Here is a 17861-nt window from a genome sequence, read left to right as displayed (position 1 = left end):
CCACTCTGCAGGGTACTCCACCTCTGATGATATCTGAATTGGAGATGACATTGGAGCCCCAGAAGCAGGACTATCTGCTCACTATCTGAGGACCCACCAGCAGAACAACCAGCTTATTTTAAAGGGACCCTGCAATGTCTTTTAATATGTGCCCACATTAATGTGCATCGTTGACTCTTAAAGCGACTCTGTACCCACAATCTCTCCCTCCCCCCCCCCCCCCAAACCGCTTGTACCATCACATAGCTGCTTTTAATCCAAGAACTGTCCTGGGGTCCGTTCAGCAGATGATGTAGCATGCAGATTATTAAAAAGCTACTTTTAAATTTGCAGCCCTGTGTCAAATTGGTGTGGCCTAGAGTGTCTGTGCCTAGGCCTGCGGCGCCCCTCCGTCCCTCCTCCCGGCCCTCTTCACCATTTAGGAATGCCGCTAGCAGGATTTCTCCTACTCATCACTTGTCTGAACACTGCACGTGTGCTGGATAGTTAAGGCAGTGCAGTGTTTAGACAAGTAGTGATTTGGAGAAATCCTGTCCATGGGCATTCCTAATGATGATGAGGGTGGAGCAGAGAAATGGAGAGGTGGTGCAGGTCTAGGGCACAGTCACTCTAGGCCCTGCCAATTTGACATAGAGCTACAAGTATAAAAGTTGTTTTTTTTTTAGGACATTAACAGCATCACCTGCTGAACGGACCCCAGGACAGATCTTGGGTTAAAAGCAGCTATCCGAAGGTACAAGCGGTTTGGGGGGGAGGGGGGGGGGAGATTGTGGGTACAGAGTCACTTTAACACTATAGAACACCTTTTTAGTTAAAGCACCAAATGACATAGACACATAAGTTAAATGTACGTATATTGATTTTTCATTTCTTCTGTTTGTTGTGCAGATTGAATACGAGAAGAAGAAAAAAGAAGATGGCAAGCGGGCACGTGGAGATAAGCAGCAGGTTCTGGACATGCTGTTTTCTGCTTTTGAAAAGCATCAGTATTATAACATTAAAGATCTAGTCGACATTACAAAACAGCCTGTGGTAAGTACTAAAGATAAAAATGTGAAATGCGTATGGTAGACAGTATGTTCTTCATTAGCTGCCAACGCTTACATTTTTCCAATGGTGTTATTGTGATCACACTTCTTTGTGTGTTTTTTTGCGTTTTAAGGGTAGCTTCACACGTACCGACTCGCAGCTTTATTAAAGCTGCGAGTCGGGTAGGTCCTGGCAGATCACTTTCACTACATACACGCAGCGGTCTGAACGACCGCTGCCTGTATGTAACTCTGCCGGCCGCTTAACCCCTTCAGCTGCCGCCCGGCTCCCACTCCGCTCCCGCTCTGTATACATTACCTCTCCTCGCTGCACGGGGTCCCGTCGTACTGCTCTCCCGCCCGGCCAATCAGTGGCTGCAGCAGGGCAACACACTCATTGGCCGGGCAGGAGAGCAGTACGCCGGGACCCCGTGCAGCGAGGAGAGGTAATGTATACAGAGCGGGAGCAAGAGCCGGGCGGCAGCTGAAGGGGTTAAGCGCCGGCAGAATTACATACACGCAGCGGTCGTTCAGGTCGTTATTAACGCTGCAAGTCGGTACATGTGAAGCTACCCTTAAGGACAATTCTGGCCAAAATTTTTATTTTTTATTTAATATGTTATTACATAAGCAAAGTTAGAAAAATTCCTAATATACTCTTTTTATGGGAATTGCCCATATAGGGCCATTTCCCTCAGTTTAGTAGATCAGGGTTCAATTTCTCTAAAAAAAAAAAAAAAAAAATGACGCCATGACCTGGATGTTATACCTGAAACGTCTAGCAGGGGCGCAGTATATGTAGAAATTTCATGTAAAAACTGATAGCAGGGCCTTTCCTGTGCCACGGCCAGGAGCAATGACCGAGGTAGTAGTTCAGTCATCCCCCAACGTGCGCACCCCCGCAGCCTAACTTTGCTTATGTAATAACATATTAAAAAATAAATTTAGGCCAGAGTTCTCCTTTAACGTGGCCTATAAGAAGTAAAAACACCAATTAAATTATATGGTAAAACTTCAATAGCACTGTCTGTGTCAGAAAGTTATACAGATTCGGATTTTACTTTTATTTAAAAAAAAAGAAAACAAAAGCTTCTAGTGCCGCCATATGTCCAGCTGGAATTCATGCACCATATTTTTTGGATTATAAGATGCTCCTTTTAGCAAGAATACATAATGATAAAAAGTGCCTGCATGTAAAAAGGCGATAAGCACCACTGTCTGACCACTGAAAGAACTAAATACCACTCAATGCCGTTCACTGCTGCACAGTCTCTGCCTCCTCCTGCTTTGTTGTAATGGATGCCTGGAGAGAAAGCTGGATGCAGTGGGCGCGTTTCATCCATCGTCTTACAATATGTCATACGTTCTAACTGTACCAGATCTGTATGTGTTGGTGTAGCAGAGCTTTGTGTGTGTGTTTTGTAGTAGAACTGTGTAAGTGTTGATGTAGCAGAACTGTGTGTGTGTATGCTGATACAGTAGAGCTTTGTATGTTGTATCAGAGCCCTGTGTTTAGTGTGTGTGTGTGTGCAGTAGTGTTGGTAGGTGTGTGTTTGATGTGTGTGCTGCAGAGCTGTATATATGTGTGTGAACTGTCATGCTTATTATGTAACTGTTAGCAATACTTAACTGCCCTAGAAATTAGGCAGTGCTTAGTTTTTTGCTGTGATTTCACTTGTATATTGAGATACTATTATGTAAAGCAAAAGTGATCACCACAGTTCATTATGGGGGCCACTATGAATGAAAGAATGTCAAGCCGCAAATTTCATTAGTGTGAAAGACTTAATGGCTCAATGTATGGTTTCAAATAAAGTTTCTCATATTACAATACACTTCTCTTCTCCATGTTCCTGCACAGCGATCTATACGGCTAAGTGGATCCTCTATATCAGCAGCCAACCAGTAACTTCTTGACAGCTGCCTTCCTTTATGTCCTTATCCCCGCAGTCTCAGATATAACCACTGGTGAAATTTGTTAGGCAGATTATGGCGATCTGTGATTGCTCCTTCCATCACGACAGATGAGTTGACAGTGAACGGAAACCAGAATGTTTATAATGTATGACATTGATGTGTCGGGAGTAAAATTAAAGTGGAGCATGACACAAGCCTCACAGGTACAGGAAATATAGATGCATGTAACTCCCAGCCATACTAAGATATAGGGTAGTTTCAGGAAATAATACTGTGTGCTTTGGTGGATACAGAAAACTGTATAGAGGAATATATATATATATATATATATATATATATATATATATATATAAGTATCCACTGTTTATACAGTGATGTACTCAGAATAAGAGAAAACTGATTAAACTGTGATAAAACCTTACACCTGAAAGACAGTGTGACAACACCTTATTTATAAGCAGAATGTTATTCTTTCTAAATGTCAGGTACAATGCAGAGGCAACACATGGAGGCTACAGATGTCTGAAAGTGACAGATTCTAATGTAACAAGCTCTGAATCACAGAATGTCTGGCAAGACTAGAACAGACAGATGCGACTTCTAGAACTCAGTAGGAAATCTCCGTAAGTCCAGGTGGAGATGGGGGAGATACCTTGGTAATCATGGTGGGCAGGCATTTTCTCGACTTCCTGATAGTAATCCATTTCAAAAAGCCTCTCCAAAACCCACAATTACTAATAGCTGGGAATCAAAAGTTATATTCTACTGCTCATCAAATGGCGATGGGACCAACCTTTAAAGTGATATTGTCACTCCTGTACTCTATCTGCAGTTCTTCACTCCATTCACAGGCTTAGATGCTGCACATTCAATATGTACCTGTATACAACTTGTTTGTGTCATCTTTCTGCTCTAAAATCACTTAAAGGCGTACTCTGGCGCTGATAAAAAAATATATATATATATCAATCAATCATAAACATAGTTTTCCCACTTACCATCCCTCCGGAGTCTGTCTCCGTTTGAATTTCCCACTGTTTGCAGGTCCCTGAAGCTCAAGTTGTGGGTCTTCATTTTTTCTTAATTTCCTGGTTTGGGCTTTTCCATGATGCACTGTGATGTCTAACTGACTCTGTAAAACTGTTAGATGGCTTACATCTTGTTTAGTCAATCAGAGCTGAGCAACCTGAGTCATCTGACAAAGGGAAGCTGGCCTAACAGGGCTTAGATCCGCCTCCCTCTTGATGATGTCATTGCCACAAAATGGTTTCCACAGAGCAGCCTGGTGTCAACAGTCATTAGTTAAGAATGAGTTTACTTCACTTCCTGGTGGGGGGTTGAGGGGGGAAAAGATAGGGAAGGGGGGCAGATAGGTGATTATATAACTTTGTAATGTGTTTCAATTACTGGAAAAAGTTTTCCGCTGGAGTACCCCTGTAATTTCAACGGTGTACAATGGCACCTAGGTAGTGGCAGTTAGGCTCTCTACCCACTCGGGAGATAGAGCCTAACTGCCACTGTTTATAAAGAGATGGCACCTACCTGCCATGAAGCCCCACCTAGGTGACACTGTCCATAGAGGAGAGATAGAGCCTACCTGCCATGAAGCCCCACCTAGGTGACACTGTCCATAGAGAAGAGATGGAGGCCAACTACCATAAAGCCCCACCTAGGTGACACAGTCCATACAGGAGAGATGGCACCTACCTGCCATGAAGCCCCACCTAGGTGACACTGTCCATAGAGGAGAGATAGAGCCTACCTGCCATGAAGCCCCACCTAGGTGACACTGTCCATAGAGAAGAGATGGAGGCCAACTACCATAAAGCCCCACCTAGGTGACACAGTCCATACAGGAGAGATGGAGGCCAACTACCATGAAGCCCCACCTAGGTGACACTGTCCTCCTATAAAGTGAAGCAATTTTAGTGCAGAAAGAAGACACAGACAAGTATTATACAGGTATGTATCACATGTGCAGCATCTAGGCTTGTGGACGGTGTGAAGAATAGCACAAAGAGTAAGGATGTGAGTATATTACTTAATGGTACAAACACATGACGGATCTGCAGCAGATTTTATGCTGCAAAATCCGCTGCCAATCTCTTGCCTGTGATTTTCAATGAAAAGACATACTCACAGCGGGATTGACGTCAAGCTGCAAGTATGTAAGTGACAGCCTCCTTAACCCCCCGCTGGCCGGAGCATACTGTACCTGCTCCACGCTTTGGCTTGCTTCGGGGGGTCTTTGCTGGATGTCCTGCTCAGCCAATCAGTGTGCTGCCCCGCCATAGCCACTGATTGGCTGAGCCAGAGGTCCAGACACCCGGGAGCCCCCGAAGCAAGCCAGAGCGTGGAACAGGTACAGTATGCTCCGGCCAGCGGGGGGTTAAGGAGGCTGTCACATACTCGCAGGGGGATGAAAATCACAGACAAGGGATCCGCAGCGGATTTCTCTGCAAATTTGCAGTGTGATATCTGCTGCGGATCCGGCGTGTGTGTTTGTTTGTATCCTAAGGTCCTTTTAAGAGGGTCATATGCTGCGCCCGTCATATCAGCAACAATTGTAATAGTAGTAAATTGCATTGTGGTTTTGTTATATTGCTGTATCGTAGTAAATCAAATCAATTTTTTTTTTCATGCTAGCCTGTCTGTTCTTTTTTATGTATGTTTTTGTTAGAATATTTCATTATTCTGTAAAATACAGTTCAAAGTGTATAATTCAGTGATCTTGTCCATTTCTATAATATAATATAATATGAGGTCTATATATAAGGTCTTTTTAAGAAAAAGGACTGGGCGAGCTGCCAGTCTTGTGAAGTGACAGGCAGAGAAAGCCCAGAGAGAGCCTGTAAGATAGCATGTGTACTCTAGGTAAAGATCCACTGTTTGACAGGAATTACTCAGGGACACAGGAAACGTACGTACGAATGAAAAGGTCAGGTCTTTCGCTTTTATTGTGTTTTCCTGAGGCTCATTTATGGAAAAAATAACCTTGAGCTGAGATCCAGTAACTTCTCTTATAAAGTATTTCCATTCCATAGAACTTAAAGTGTAACTGTCATTTCAGGGTCATTTTTCTGAAAACATTAAATATCAATAGTACAAGCGATTTTAAGAAACTCTGTAATAGGTTTTATGTACTAAAAGAGTTTCCTTCTGTACTGAAAAAGCAATCTCCCAGCCTCCCCCCTCACATCAAATGAAGCAGGATTTCTGTCTCCATTATGTGGCTATGGAGAGGGGAGGGGCTGTTAGGAGTCACTGAGCACGGAGGATTTCTGCACAGCACAACACCCTGCAATCTTCTCTCAGTAAGTTCATAGATAAGCACTGACCTTTCTGACACCTGAATTTAGCGTTTTAGTTGCCCAGGCAGTCTACAAACAGCTGACCTTCATGTCACCTCTTCCTGCTCCCTCATCTCCCTCAGCCCCTCCCCCTTCATAGGCTTACAATGGAGAGAGCAGAACCCGTCTTCACTGGCTTCTCTGTAATGAAGACGTGTTTGCCTGATAATGCACAGATAAGAAGTCAGGGGGGGGGGGGAGGCTGGGAGATTGCTTCTTGAGTACAGAAAGAGGCTTTTTTGGCTGATGAAACCTATTACAGAGTTTCTTAAAATCGCTTATACTACTGATTTCTGCAATAAAAAAAAAAACATGACAGTTACTCTTTAAGAACCCGATCTAATAAGGAAGGCAAGACATAGCTGCAAAGCGGAACATAGCTCCGAAGAACTAGTGAAATGTAGAACTTTGCCAGTCATACTATGGAATAACCACGTGTGTGTGTATGTATGTGTGTGTATGTATGTATATATATATATATATATATATATATACATACAGTTAGGGCCAGAAATATTTGGACAGTGACACAAGTTTTATTACTTTAGCTGTTTACAAAAACATGTTCAGAAATACAATTATATATATAATATGGGCTGAAAGTGCACACTCCCAGCTGCAATATGAGAGTTTCCACATCCAAATCGGAGAAAGGGTTTAGGAATCATAGCTCTGTAATGCATAGCCTCCTCTTTTTCAAGGGACCAAAAGTAATTGGACAATGGACTCTAAGGGCTGCAATTAACTCTGAAGGCGTCTCCCTCGTTAACCTGTAATCAATGAAGTAGTTAAAAGGTCTGGGATTGATTCCAGGTGTGTGGTTTTGCATTTGGAAGCTGTTGCTGTGACCAGACAACATGCGGTCAAACGAACTCTCAATTGAGGTGAAGCAGAACATCCTGAGGCTGAAAAAAAAAGATAAAAATCCATCAGAGAGATAGCAGACATGCTTGGAGGAGCAAAACCAACAGTCGGGTACATTCTGAGAAAAAAGGAATTGACTGGTGAGCTTGGGAACTCAAAAAGGCCTGGGCGTCCACGGAAGACAACAGTGGTGGATGATCGCCGCATACTTTCTTTTGTGAAGAAGAACCCGTTCACAACATCAACTGAAGTTTAGAACACTCTCACTGAAGTAGGTGTATCTGTCTCTAAGTCAACAGTAAAGAGAAGACTCCATGAAAGTAAATACAAAGGGTTCACATCTAGATGCAAACCATTTATCAATTCCAAAAATAGACAGGCCAGAGTTAAATTTGCCGAAAAACACCCCAAGAAGCCAGCTCAGTTCTGGAAAAATATTCTATGGACAGATGAGACAAAGATCAACCTGTACCAGAATGATGGGAAGAAAAAAGTTTGGAGAAGAAAGGGAACGGCACATGATCCAAGGCACACCACATTCTCTGTAAAACATGGTGGAGGCAACGTGATGGCATGGGCATGCATGGCTTTCAATGGCACCGGGATATACTTTCAGCCCAGATTCAGCCAAATGCTGCAAAGTTGATCGGACGGTGCTTCATAGTACAGATGGACAATGACCCCAAGTGAAAAAAAGTGGAACATTCTGCAATGGCCAAGTCAATCACCAGATCTTAACCCAATTGAGCATGCATTTCACTTGCTCAAATCCAGACTTAAGACGGAAAGACCCACAAACAAGCAAGACCTGAAGGCTGCGGCTGTAAAGGCCTGGCAAAGCATTAAGAAGGAGGAAACCCAGCGTTTGGTGATGCCCATAGGTTCCAGACTTAAGGCAGTGATTGCCTCCAAAGGATTTGAAAAAAAAAATATTTTGTTTGGGTTATGTTTATTTGTCCAATTACTTTTGAGCTCCTAAAATGTGGAGTGTTTGTAAAGAAATGTGTACAATTCCTACATTTTCTATCAGATATTTTTGTTCAACCCTTCAAATTAAACGTTACAATCTGCACTTGAATTCTGTTGTAGAGGTTTCATTTCAAATCCAATGCGGTGGCATGCAGAGCCCAACTCGCGAAAATTGTGTCACTGTCCAAATATTTCTGGCCTTAACTGTGGTTATACTGGACCACAAGAGCAGGGGAGTTGGCCTGGTCACACATTCAGGTTAATATGACAAATCAATTACAACCCCCAACATCCATTATATTTTAATGCATGGTGGGGGTAGTCATGTAACCTCCAAATCTTTAAAAAAAAATTAAACAGCAATAGGTTAGGGACATTATGCTGCTGAGCTTGGCTGGCCAAGGGGCCTTTACACAGAGATTTATCTGACAGATTTTTGAAGACAAACAGCTTATAAAGGAAAGACTGAGATCAGAAGACAGGTCTTCTCTCTTCTGGCTCTGTACTGTTTCCTTCAGCCTGTCAGCCGCTGTGACAGATCCTCCAGCAGGCACCATGATGTCACATCCCTGCTGGAGAGATCAGGTTTCCCTGCTTAGGTCCTGTGCTGTCCTCTCCTCAGTGAGGCAGGGGAGGGGGAAGTGAGGTCATCGGCAGGAGACAGGACCAAGACAGGAAGAATCCACTCACAGCTCACCAGGGGGGAGTCTGAGCACGCCGGGCAGGAGAGGTATACAAAGGATTAACCCTACACCTCCCTTCCTCCCTGGACAGTGTGTAGTGCTGTGTCCAGGTGGGATTTTCAAATGCTTTTAGCACAGGACTGGCTCCCGGTCACCGCTTCCGGGTTCCAGCTGGTGGGGGCCCCCTAGTGGTGGAGGCCCCGGGCCCCGTGCCCCTGGTGCCCTCTCTTTAATCAGGTCCTGTATGTGTGTGTATGTATATATGTATAAATGTATATATATATATATATATAATATGTATGTATGTATATGTGTGTGTGTGTGTTAAAACAAGGATGGTGGTTTCAGAGTCTTGTGTTACATTACCTGCAGTGATGATGCATACGGAAAAAGTACAGAAATTCTGTTGCGTTTGGTCGGAATAAATATGTACCATAATGACTTAATTTCTAATGCACAGTGAAATCTGCTAGTTTCAACCTTTGAAAATGAATCCCTCTCTTTTAAGAGGGTTGTCCAGGTTTAGAAACCGTAGCATCACACCTGAGACTATATGTGTGCAACAGCCGTTCTGATCCAATGGGGGTGGCGCATATTATGGTCTTGTGCATATCCGTTGCCATGGAGGCCCGATCTCCTGCTGGAGAGTGAACTTTATTGATAATCAGGCAGCGACCCTCAGGACAGGTGCACTTTAAAGTTGTTGTTGTTTTTTTTTTTTTTTTTCGTCACAGGTTTATGTGGTATTATAAGTCGGCTTCATTCACTTGAAATGAAGCTGCAAAACCTCAAACCCAAACTGAGGGACTAGAGCGCTACTGCCATATGTTTCTAAGCTTGGATAACCTCTTTAATTGGTTGACCTAGGTTAGGCTTTTCTTCCCTTTCTTTGTATTTTTGAAGCAATTTTTCTAGGGGGGGGGGGGGGGGGGACTATAACAGAAAAAAAGACAAAAGTGAATTCATCCGTGTGCAATTACATTTGATGAGTTTTTCTACTATTAGAAATTAATATTAAGTGGGTTGTAAAGGCATAGGAAGTACATTGAAGAGCTTGTACCTCCTCTGACTGCAGAGCTTCCAATTCCAAGACAAACTCGTGTCAACCGCTCAGCCAATCACTGGCCACGGGGCTGTCCTGTCTGTCAGTGATTTGGCTAAACTCCTGGGAGGAGTTTGTCACGGAATTGGAGGCTCTGCAGTCAGCAGGGGACACTGCCAGCACTGCAACAGGACACCGGGAGAGTGCAGAAAGAGAAGTATAACTTGTTACTTGTTTTATATGAACCATATTTTATGTGTTAAAAAATGTTAAACGCCAGACAACCCCTTTAAAGGATAAGTCCTTTTTATTAAAGTATTGTATTGCCCCCCCAAAAGTTATACAAATCACCAATATACACTTATCACGGGAAATGCTGATAAAGTGCTTTTTTTCCTGAACTTACTACTGCATCAAGGCTTCACTTCCTGGATAAAATGGTGATGTCACGACCCAACTCCCAGAGCTCCCAGAGGGACACTGAGCATCCTTTTGCCCGGCCGACATCCCACGCCCCCCCCCCCCCCCCCCCCCCGGTGGAGTTCCTTATAATTACCCATGCACGAAGACCCACTCCCGTTGTCAAGATATCGCCACCAGAAGCCCAGCGCACGCTCATCAGAGATGAATGCGACGCTCATAGGAAATGATGGCTCCATTCATTCTCTATGAGCGTCGGACTCCTCTCTGATGAGCGCTTGCTGGGTTTCCGACTACGATATCTCGGCAAAGGGAGCGGGTCCAGGAGTTGGACTTCGTGCACGGGGTAAGTATAAGGGTCTCTAGCGGGGGTCGGCATGGGGGCTGACAGGTCCTCTTTAAGGACAGAGCCAATTTTCATTTTCATGCTTTAGTTTTCTCCTCCTCGTGTTTAAAAGGCCATAGTGCTTGCATTTTTTCACCTGCAGACCCACATGAGCCCTTATTTTTTTATTAATTGTACTTTGCAATGACTGACTTAATTTTTCCATAAAATATGCCGTAGAACCAGAAAAAAATTATTTGCACAGTGAAATTGAAAATAAAACACAATTTTTTTAAATTTTTTAATGCTGTTGGCTAGGAATGGTCCGAACCCTAGGGATGAACCTGAACGCTCGGCATCAGATTCCCACTGTCTGCCCGCTCCGTGGAGCGGGCGGATACAGCGGGAGGACTGCCTGGAAAACTGGGATTCAGCCTATGGCTATGGCTGTATCCTAGTTTTCCAGGCGGTCCTCTCGCTGGATCCGCCCGCTGCGCGGAGCAGGCAGACAGCGGGAATCATTACCAAGAGTTCGGGTTCGTACGAACCCGAACCGAACTCTGTTCGGACCATCCCTGCTGTTGGCCCATGGTAAAACTGACATGTTATCGATGTTTAAGTTGGTATGAATACAATGAAATGTAACTTCTATAACTTTTATTTTATTTGACTACTTTTAAAAAGTTAAAACCCTTTTTTAAAAAAAACGAATGTTCCTTAAAATTGTTCTATTACCGTCCTTATAACGCTTTTATTTTTTGTCTATGGGGCTGTGTAAGGTCCCAGATCTATAGATTGCTGAGCCGGGATCAGTGTCATTGCGATGCTGAGGCTCGGCCCAGTAATATAAACAGATCGCTCCTCCGCGATTGCATTGGGGATGGGTAAGGGCAATCTGTCCACTAGACACCAGGCATTTAACTGTCTTAATTAGCGGACCACGGCGCTTAGCGGGTGCGGGCCAATCGCTGTGGTCCCCGGCTGATAACGGCGGTGGATTTTGGTGTCTGCACCAAATGAACAATTTGTCACGTGAAACAATTATTGTTTAAATTTAAATGATGTAACTATAAATTGCTTGATAATTGTTCCACATAATAGGGCCCTTAGACTTGAAAATAGGTGGAATCTATTCTTTCTTCTGTGATGGTGCTGCAGGCAATTGAACTTACTGCCTGATTCCCAAGCAGATTTCAGCTGATCGCTGCCAGCCCCAGCAGTGGGATACTTTGGGATGGCTTGCTTTCTGATGACAATATTAGTGAATCTGCCGCTTTGTATCCCTGTGTATAACAGCAGGTCATGGTTACCCTATTTGGGATCTGTGTAACCGCTCCTCAATGTAGCCGTGTGTGGGGAATGTAACTCTTCAGAATAACTTTGCAGCTCCTGATGCTTTTATAGTTTTAAAGACTTTGCAGTCTCAGTCAGTTATATTTTTACTAAAGGTGATAATAGTGTTGTGCCGCGCTAAAAAGTTACCATATTATAATAAAATGGTTAACTAATTCACATACTCTCTTCCATGTATTTGTTAAAAATAGTCACTCACCACATTGGTGTACTGGTTGTGCTCTGACTTGTAGTCCTCCGTATCAGCAGATACAGCATCCGATAGGTTTTAGTTTCTTTCAAATTCCTTTAAGTCCACGGAATAGGTTAGGGTTCTCTACGTCTTTGTAGTTGTTTGTAACTTCTTTGCAAAGCGTGCGCCCCGGCCGGTGGCGCGTGAACTGCTTGCTAGGATAATCCTGAACGGAGTCCTCTGTGACGTCACAGAGGACTCCGTTCAGGATTATCCTAGCAAGCAGTTCACGCGCCACCGGCCGGGGCGCACGCTTTGCAAAGAAGTTACAAACAACTACAAAGACGTAGAGAACCCTAACCTATTCCGTGCACCTTAACCCCTTAAGGACAGAGCCAATTTCGATTTTTGCGTTTTTTCGTTTTTTCCTCCTTGTGCTTAAAAGGCCATAGCACTTGCATTTTTCCACCTAGAAACCCACATGACCCCTAATTTTTGCGTCACTAATTGTACTTTGCAATGACAGGCTGAATTTTTGCATAAAGTACACTGCGAAACCAGCAAAAAATTCAAAGTGTGGTGAAATTGAAAAAAAAAAAAACGCATTTTGTTTATTTGGGGGAAATGTGTTTTTACGCCATTCGCCCTGGGGTAAAATTAACTTGTTATGCATGTTCCTCAAGTTGTTACGATTAAAACGATATATAACATGTATAACTTATATTGTATTTGATGGCCTATAAAAAATTCAAACCATTGTCAACAAATATACGTCACTTAAAATTGCTCCATTCCCAGGCTTATAGCGCTTTTATCCTTTGGTCTATGGGGCTGTGTGAGGTGTCATTTTTTTGCGCCATGATATGTTCTTTCTATCGGTACCTTGATTGCGCATATACGACTTTTTGATCGCTTTTAATTGCAATTTTTCTGGATTTGATGCGACCACAAATGCGCAATTTTGCACTTTGGGATTTTTTTGAGCTGACGCCGTTCACCGTGCGAGATCAGGAATGTGATTAATAGCTCGGGCGATTACGCACGCGGCGATAGCAAACATGTTTGTTTATTTATTTGTTTACTTTTATTTATAACCTGGGAAAAGGGGGGTGATTCAGACTTTTATTAGGGGAGGGGGCTTTTTATTGACAACAACACTATATATTTTTTTTTTTACACATATACTAGAAGCCCCCCTAGGGGACTTCTAGTATAAGTGCATTGATCTGTCATAGAGATCTCTGCAGCATAGATATGCTGCAGAGATCCATGAGATCGGCACTCGTTTGCTTTCGGCTGCTGCAGCCGGAAGTAAACGAGTGCCAAGCCGGGGACGGCGCCATCTTGGAGCGGTCCCCGGCCGGCTTCAGAAACTGAGATCGCTCCTCCGGGATAACATCCCGGAGGAGCGATCTCCGCCACTAGACACCAGGGAGACGCTGGATCCGGTAATCGGATGCAGCTGTCATGTTTGACAGCTGCATCTGATTACTGTATTAGCGGGCACGGCGATCAGACCGTGCCCACTAATACCTACGGTCCCGGGCTACAAGCGGCACCCGGGACCGCCGCGGCTCTGAACGCCCTTACCGGCAATAGGGCGTACCTATACGCCCTTTGTCGTTAAGGGGTTAAAGGAATTTGAAAGAAACTGAAAGCTATCGGATGTTGTATCTGCTGATACGGAGGACTACAAGTCAGAGCAAAACCAGTACACCAATGTGGTGAGTGACTCTATTTTTAACAAATACATGGAAGAGAGTATGTGAATTAGTTAACCATTTTATTATAATATGGTAACTTTTTAGCGTGGCACAACACTATTATCACCTTTAATTATTGTTTTATTGAGTGGGAGCAGTAACCACTTGTTGGTAGCCTGCAGCTATACGGACACTGGTAACCTACGAGCTACTGTGTCTTATCAGGAGCGCGGTTGTTTTTTTATACTTTTTTATACATTTTTATATTTTTACTAATTTGTATAGCCTTATGATGTGTTTTAAAGGACAAGTGCCATGAAAAACTTTTTCCCAGTAATTGAAGCACATTACAAAGTTATATAACTCTGTAATATGCTTCAATCACCTATCTGCCTCCCTTCCCTGTCTTTTCCCCCCTCCACCCCCCACCAGGAAGTGTCCTGACTCACACAGACCTAATTACTGTCGTCACCGTCACCAGGCAGCTCCTTCTTGTGAGGATGAGGATGTTACACCAGCCCCCCCCTCCCCAGTCCATGTGATGGCTTGCAGTTGTTCAGCCAATGGGAGCTGAGCAAGCCTGTCACATGACCAGGCAGGGGAGGGGGGAGGCTAGTGTAACAGGAGAAGGAGCTGAGAGAAGAGCTTGGTGACGGTGACGACAGTAATCAGGTCTGTGTGAGTCAGGACACTTCCTGGTGGGGGGTGGAGGGGGGAAAAGACAGGGAAGGGAGGCAGATAGGTGATTGAAGCATATTACACGGTTATATAACTTTGTAATGTGCTTCAATTACTGGGAAAAAGTTTTTTCATGGCACTTGTCCTTTAAGGGTGCCTTCACACCTACCGGATCCACAGCGGATCTCACTTCTGCGGATTCGAAGCGAGAACCGCTGCGGATCCGGTACCATTCACCCCTATGATAGCACATATTAGCAGCAGGATTAACATCCCGCTGTGAATATGTGCTTTAACCCCCCGCTGTCCGCAGCCCCGCAGCCCCTTTGTGCTCTCGGCGGCGGGCTGCAGGATGCGGCCTGGGATAGGGGATGCGGGCTGGGGGATAGGGGGATGCGGCCGGAGATGGGGGATGCGGCTGAGGATGGGCTAATGCGGCGGTGGTGGGCTGCGGACAGCGGGGGGTTAAAGCACATATTCACAGCGGGATGTTAATCCCGCTGCGAATATGTGCTATCATAGGGGTGAATGGTACCGGATCCGCAACGGTTCTCGCTTCGAATCTGCAGAAGTGAGATCTGCTGTGGATCCGGTAGGTGTGAAGGCACCCTTATGGTGAATTCCATAATACTTTGGATTTCTCTTACTTTTATGTGGTTAATGATAGTCTTTACTCTAAAATGAGACTTGTTTTTCTGTATTTAGGAGAGAGGCTTCTCTTGATCCCATCATTTTCTCTCTGTCACTTGTAAACCTGCACTTGGCATACATTACTTGCAGTCATTTGATTTGTATTCAGTGTACAGATCCTCTTGTTTTCTTCTACTGCAGATGCTGGATTTCATGGCTCTAGGGACGTTCTATCAGATATTCCCCAATGCCTTTTCTCAGCCTGTTATGCAATGCTGTGACCCAGTCCTAATAGCTGAGAAATAAATTGTCTCCTCTCACTCCCTTTAAACAAGATTTATCGTTTTTTTTCTTCTTTGCCAGGAGCACAGAATTTCACAAAACTCATATTTAGAATTAAATGTGTGGCATAAAATATCTTGCTGTTAATATACATGTATTAATTTACTAATGTCTGATCAAATTCAAACTATATCATTTATGCTGCTGTTGATCACTGAGAGTCCCTCCACAATATCTAATGGTTGAAATTGAATGGTATTAAATGCAAGACTATGGGGGAGATTTATCAAACATGGTGTAACGTGAAACTGGCTCAGTTGCCCCTAGCAACCAATCGGATTCCTCTTTTTATTCCTCAAAGACTCTTTGGAAAATAAAAGGTGGAATCTGATTGGTTGCTATGGGCAGCTGAGCCAGTTAGACTTAATACCATGTTTGATAAATCTCACCCTACTTGTTTTGCATTTTTATCCATTCTTAAAGCGACTCTGTACCCACAATCTGCCCCCCAAAACCGTTGTACTGTTGCATAGCTGCTTTTAATCCAAGATCTGTCCTAGTTCCGTTCCGCAAGTGATGCAGTTATTGTCCTAAAAAACGACTTTTAAACTTGCAGCCCTGTGTCAAACTGGTGTGGCCTAGATTGCCTGTGCCCTAGGCCTGCGACGCCTTTCCATCCTTCCTCCCCACCCTCTTCATCATTAGGAATGCAGGGCAGGATTTCTCCTATTCATAACTTGTCTGAACACTGCACATGTGTTGGATCATTAAGGAATAGGAGAAATCCTCCTAGGGGCATTCCTAATGGTGAAGAGGGCGGGGAGGAGGGACGGAGGGGCGTTGCAGGCCTAGGGCACAGACACTCTAGGCCACACCAATTTGACACAGGGCTGCAAGTTTAAAGGTTGTGGTTTTTTTTAGGACAATAACTGCATCACCTGCCAAACAGGCTCGAGGACAGCTATCAGACGGTACAAGCGGTTTTGGAAGCGGAGCAGATTGTGGTTACGGAGTCGCTTTAAATATTAACATCCTTTTTACAAATGAGAAGTGCATATGCCGACCCCAAACACATCACAAGCTGTGCAACGGGATTAGTTCTGGGAAAATTATGCTTGGGTATATGCTTTTTTTATGTTCCCGTTCCCCAGCACATTAAATATAACAAGTAATAAATGATACACATTGGAATGAATAAAATGTGATATCACTTTAAGTAATGGATCACTTTCTGATGACACAATTCCTTTGATACTTTGTAATATTATCTATGAGAGAAACATGCTTCACTTCTCACAAGGCTGCTTCTAAATTACAGATCTACATAACTTTTTAACACCAGTTTTAGTGTCATGGAAGAAAAAAAACAAAGCGCCAAGCTGTATTTTAAACAATAATGGTTACATTTTTTTATTTCCATAGCAGTCCTATTACTGCCCAGTCTAAATGCAGTCTAAACAATCAATGATAAACACTATGTATGCCTATATGGAATAGATCATGTAATTATGAGTGATTGGTAGAACGGGGAGACAATAGCTTCAATGAGATTTGGAAACTAGGAAATTGTTCTCTTCTCCATATATTCCAAACAATCCTAGCCTTTTGGTCAATAAGGTGTCCTTCAGGTTAGTTGCAGTAAACATCAGCTAAAATCCTTGACAACACAGAGGTTCCTATGGAAATCTCTAGGATAGAAAGGTTAGATAAAAGTAGTGCTAAACGCCTCCCAGAAAAGGCTATAGTAACTGTGCACATCTGCCATTCCTTCTTGCATGCATAGAAAGGCCAAGACCCCTCTAGCGGACGGTGATAAGACTTTCCAGATTTACAGGTTTTACAAATCCACTTACAGATGTAGATGGTAATGATCCATTATCAGTATTGTTCAGTATGTGAAAATTACCATAGCAACTGGAATCTTCAGAGGACTTACTAGTTGTCAGCATGTTGTATCAGTTCCTTGCAATCTTTTGCACTTGTGAGATGTTGTGGGGTTTTCATATCTGCACAAAAGGTTAATCTTCTGAGGGTCTTGATGTAGCCACAGGCCGTGTGATGTAACATGCTTACTGCATGGATGATCTGTCTTATATACCCAAGTATTGGGGAATGTTGTTCCTTATCATACACAATATCGGGTATTACGGTACCTTTTCATAATGTGGTGCACGTTGACCACTGAACAGTACACACGCACGTACACAGAAACCAGTAGACTTGAAGAAAGGGAAGAGCCAAAGCTGTCACTCTGGTCCCATTCCGAAGATTAAAAGGGCTTATTGTTTGTGTCCTCTAAACTTCTGCCTGCTAGCGATGCATTTCCAACCGGAGAGAAATCCATATGTGAACATGGCCATAAGATATCCTCTGTTCCCAATTTAAGTATTTGATTTATTTTCTGATTCTGTGAGGTTTTCTCTGATGTTAACAATTCATTTTTCT

The 17861-nt window shown here is 43.6% G+C and overlaps 1 protein-coding gene across 2 annotated transcripts in view; it reads left to right on the top strand.

Annotated features, from left to right (window-relative positions):
• The window catches only part of GTF2F2 (general transcription factor IIF subunit 2), a 122671-nt gene that overhangs the window by 99855 nt on the left and 4955 nt on the right, over positions 1-17861 (top strand). For both annotated transcript variants that reach the window (XM_069970530.1, XM_069970529.1), the window contains one exon: positions 889-1032. In XM_069970530.1, coding sequence (XP_069826631.1) covers positions 889-1032 — 144 coding nt within the window. The remainder of the gene's footprint in view (positions 1-888; positions 1033-17861) is intronic.

The sequence above is a fragment of the Dendropsophus ebraccatus genome, chromosome 5 (genome assembly GCF_027789765.1).
Source record: "Dendropsophus ebraccatus isolate aDenEbr1 chromosome 5, aDenEbr1.pat, whole genome shotgun sequence".
In the NCBI taxonomy this organism is placed as follows: domain Eukaryota; kingdom Metazoa; phylum Chordata; class Amphibia; order Anura; family Hylidae; genus Dendropsophus; species Dendropsophus ebraccatus.
The sequence above is the reverse complement of the archived record's forward strand: the minus strand, read 5'-3'. Positions and strand labels throughout refer to the sequence as shown.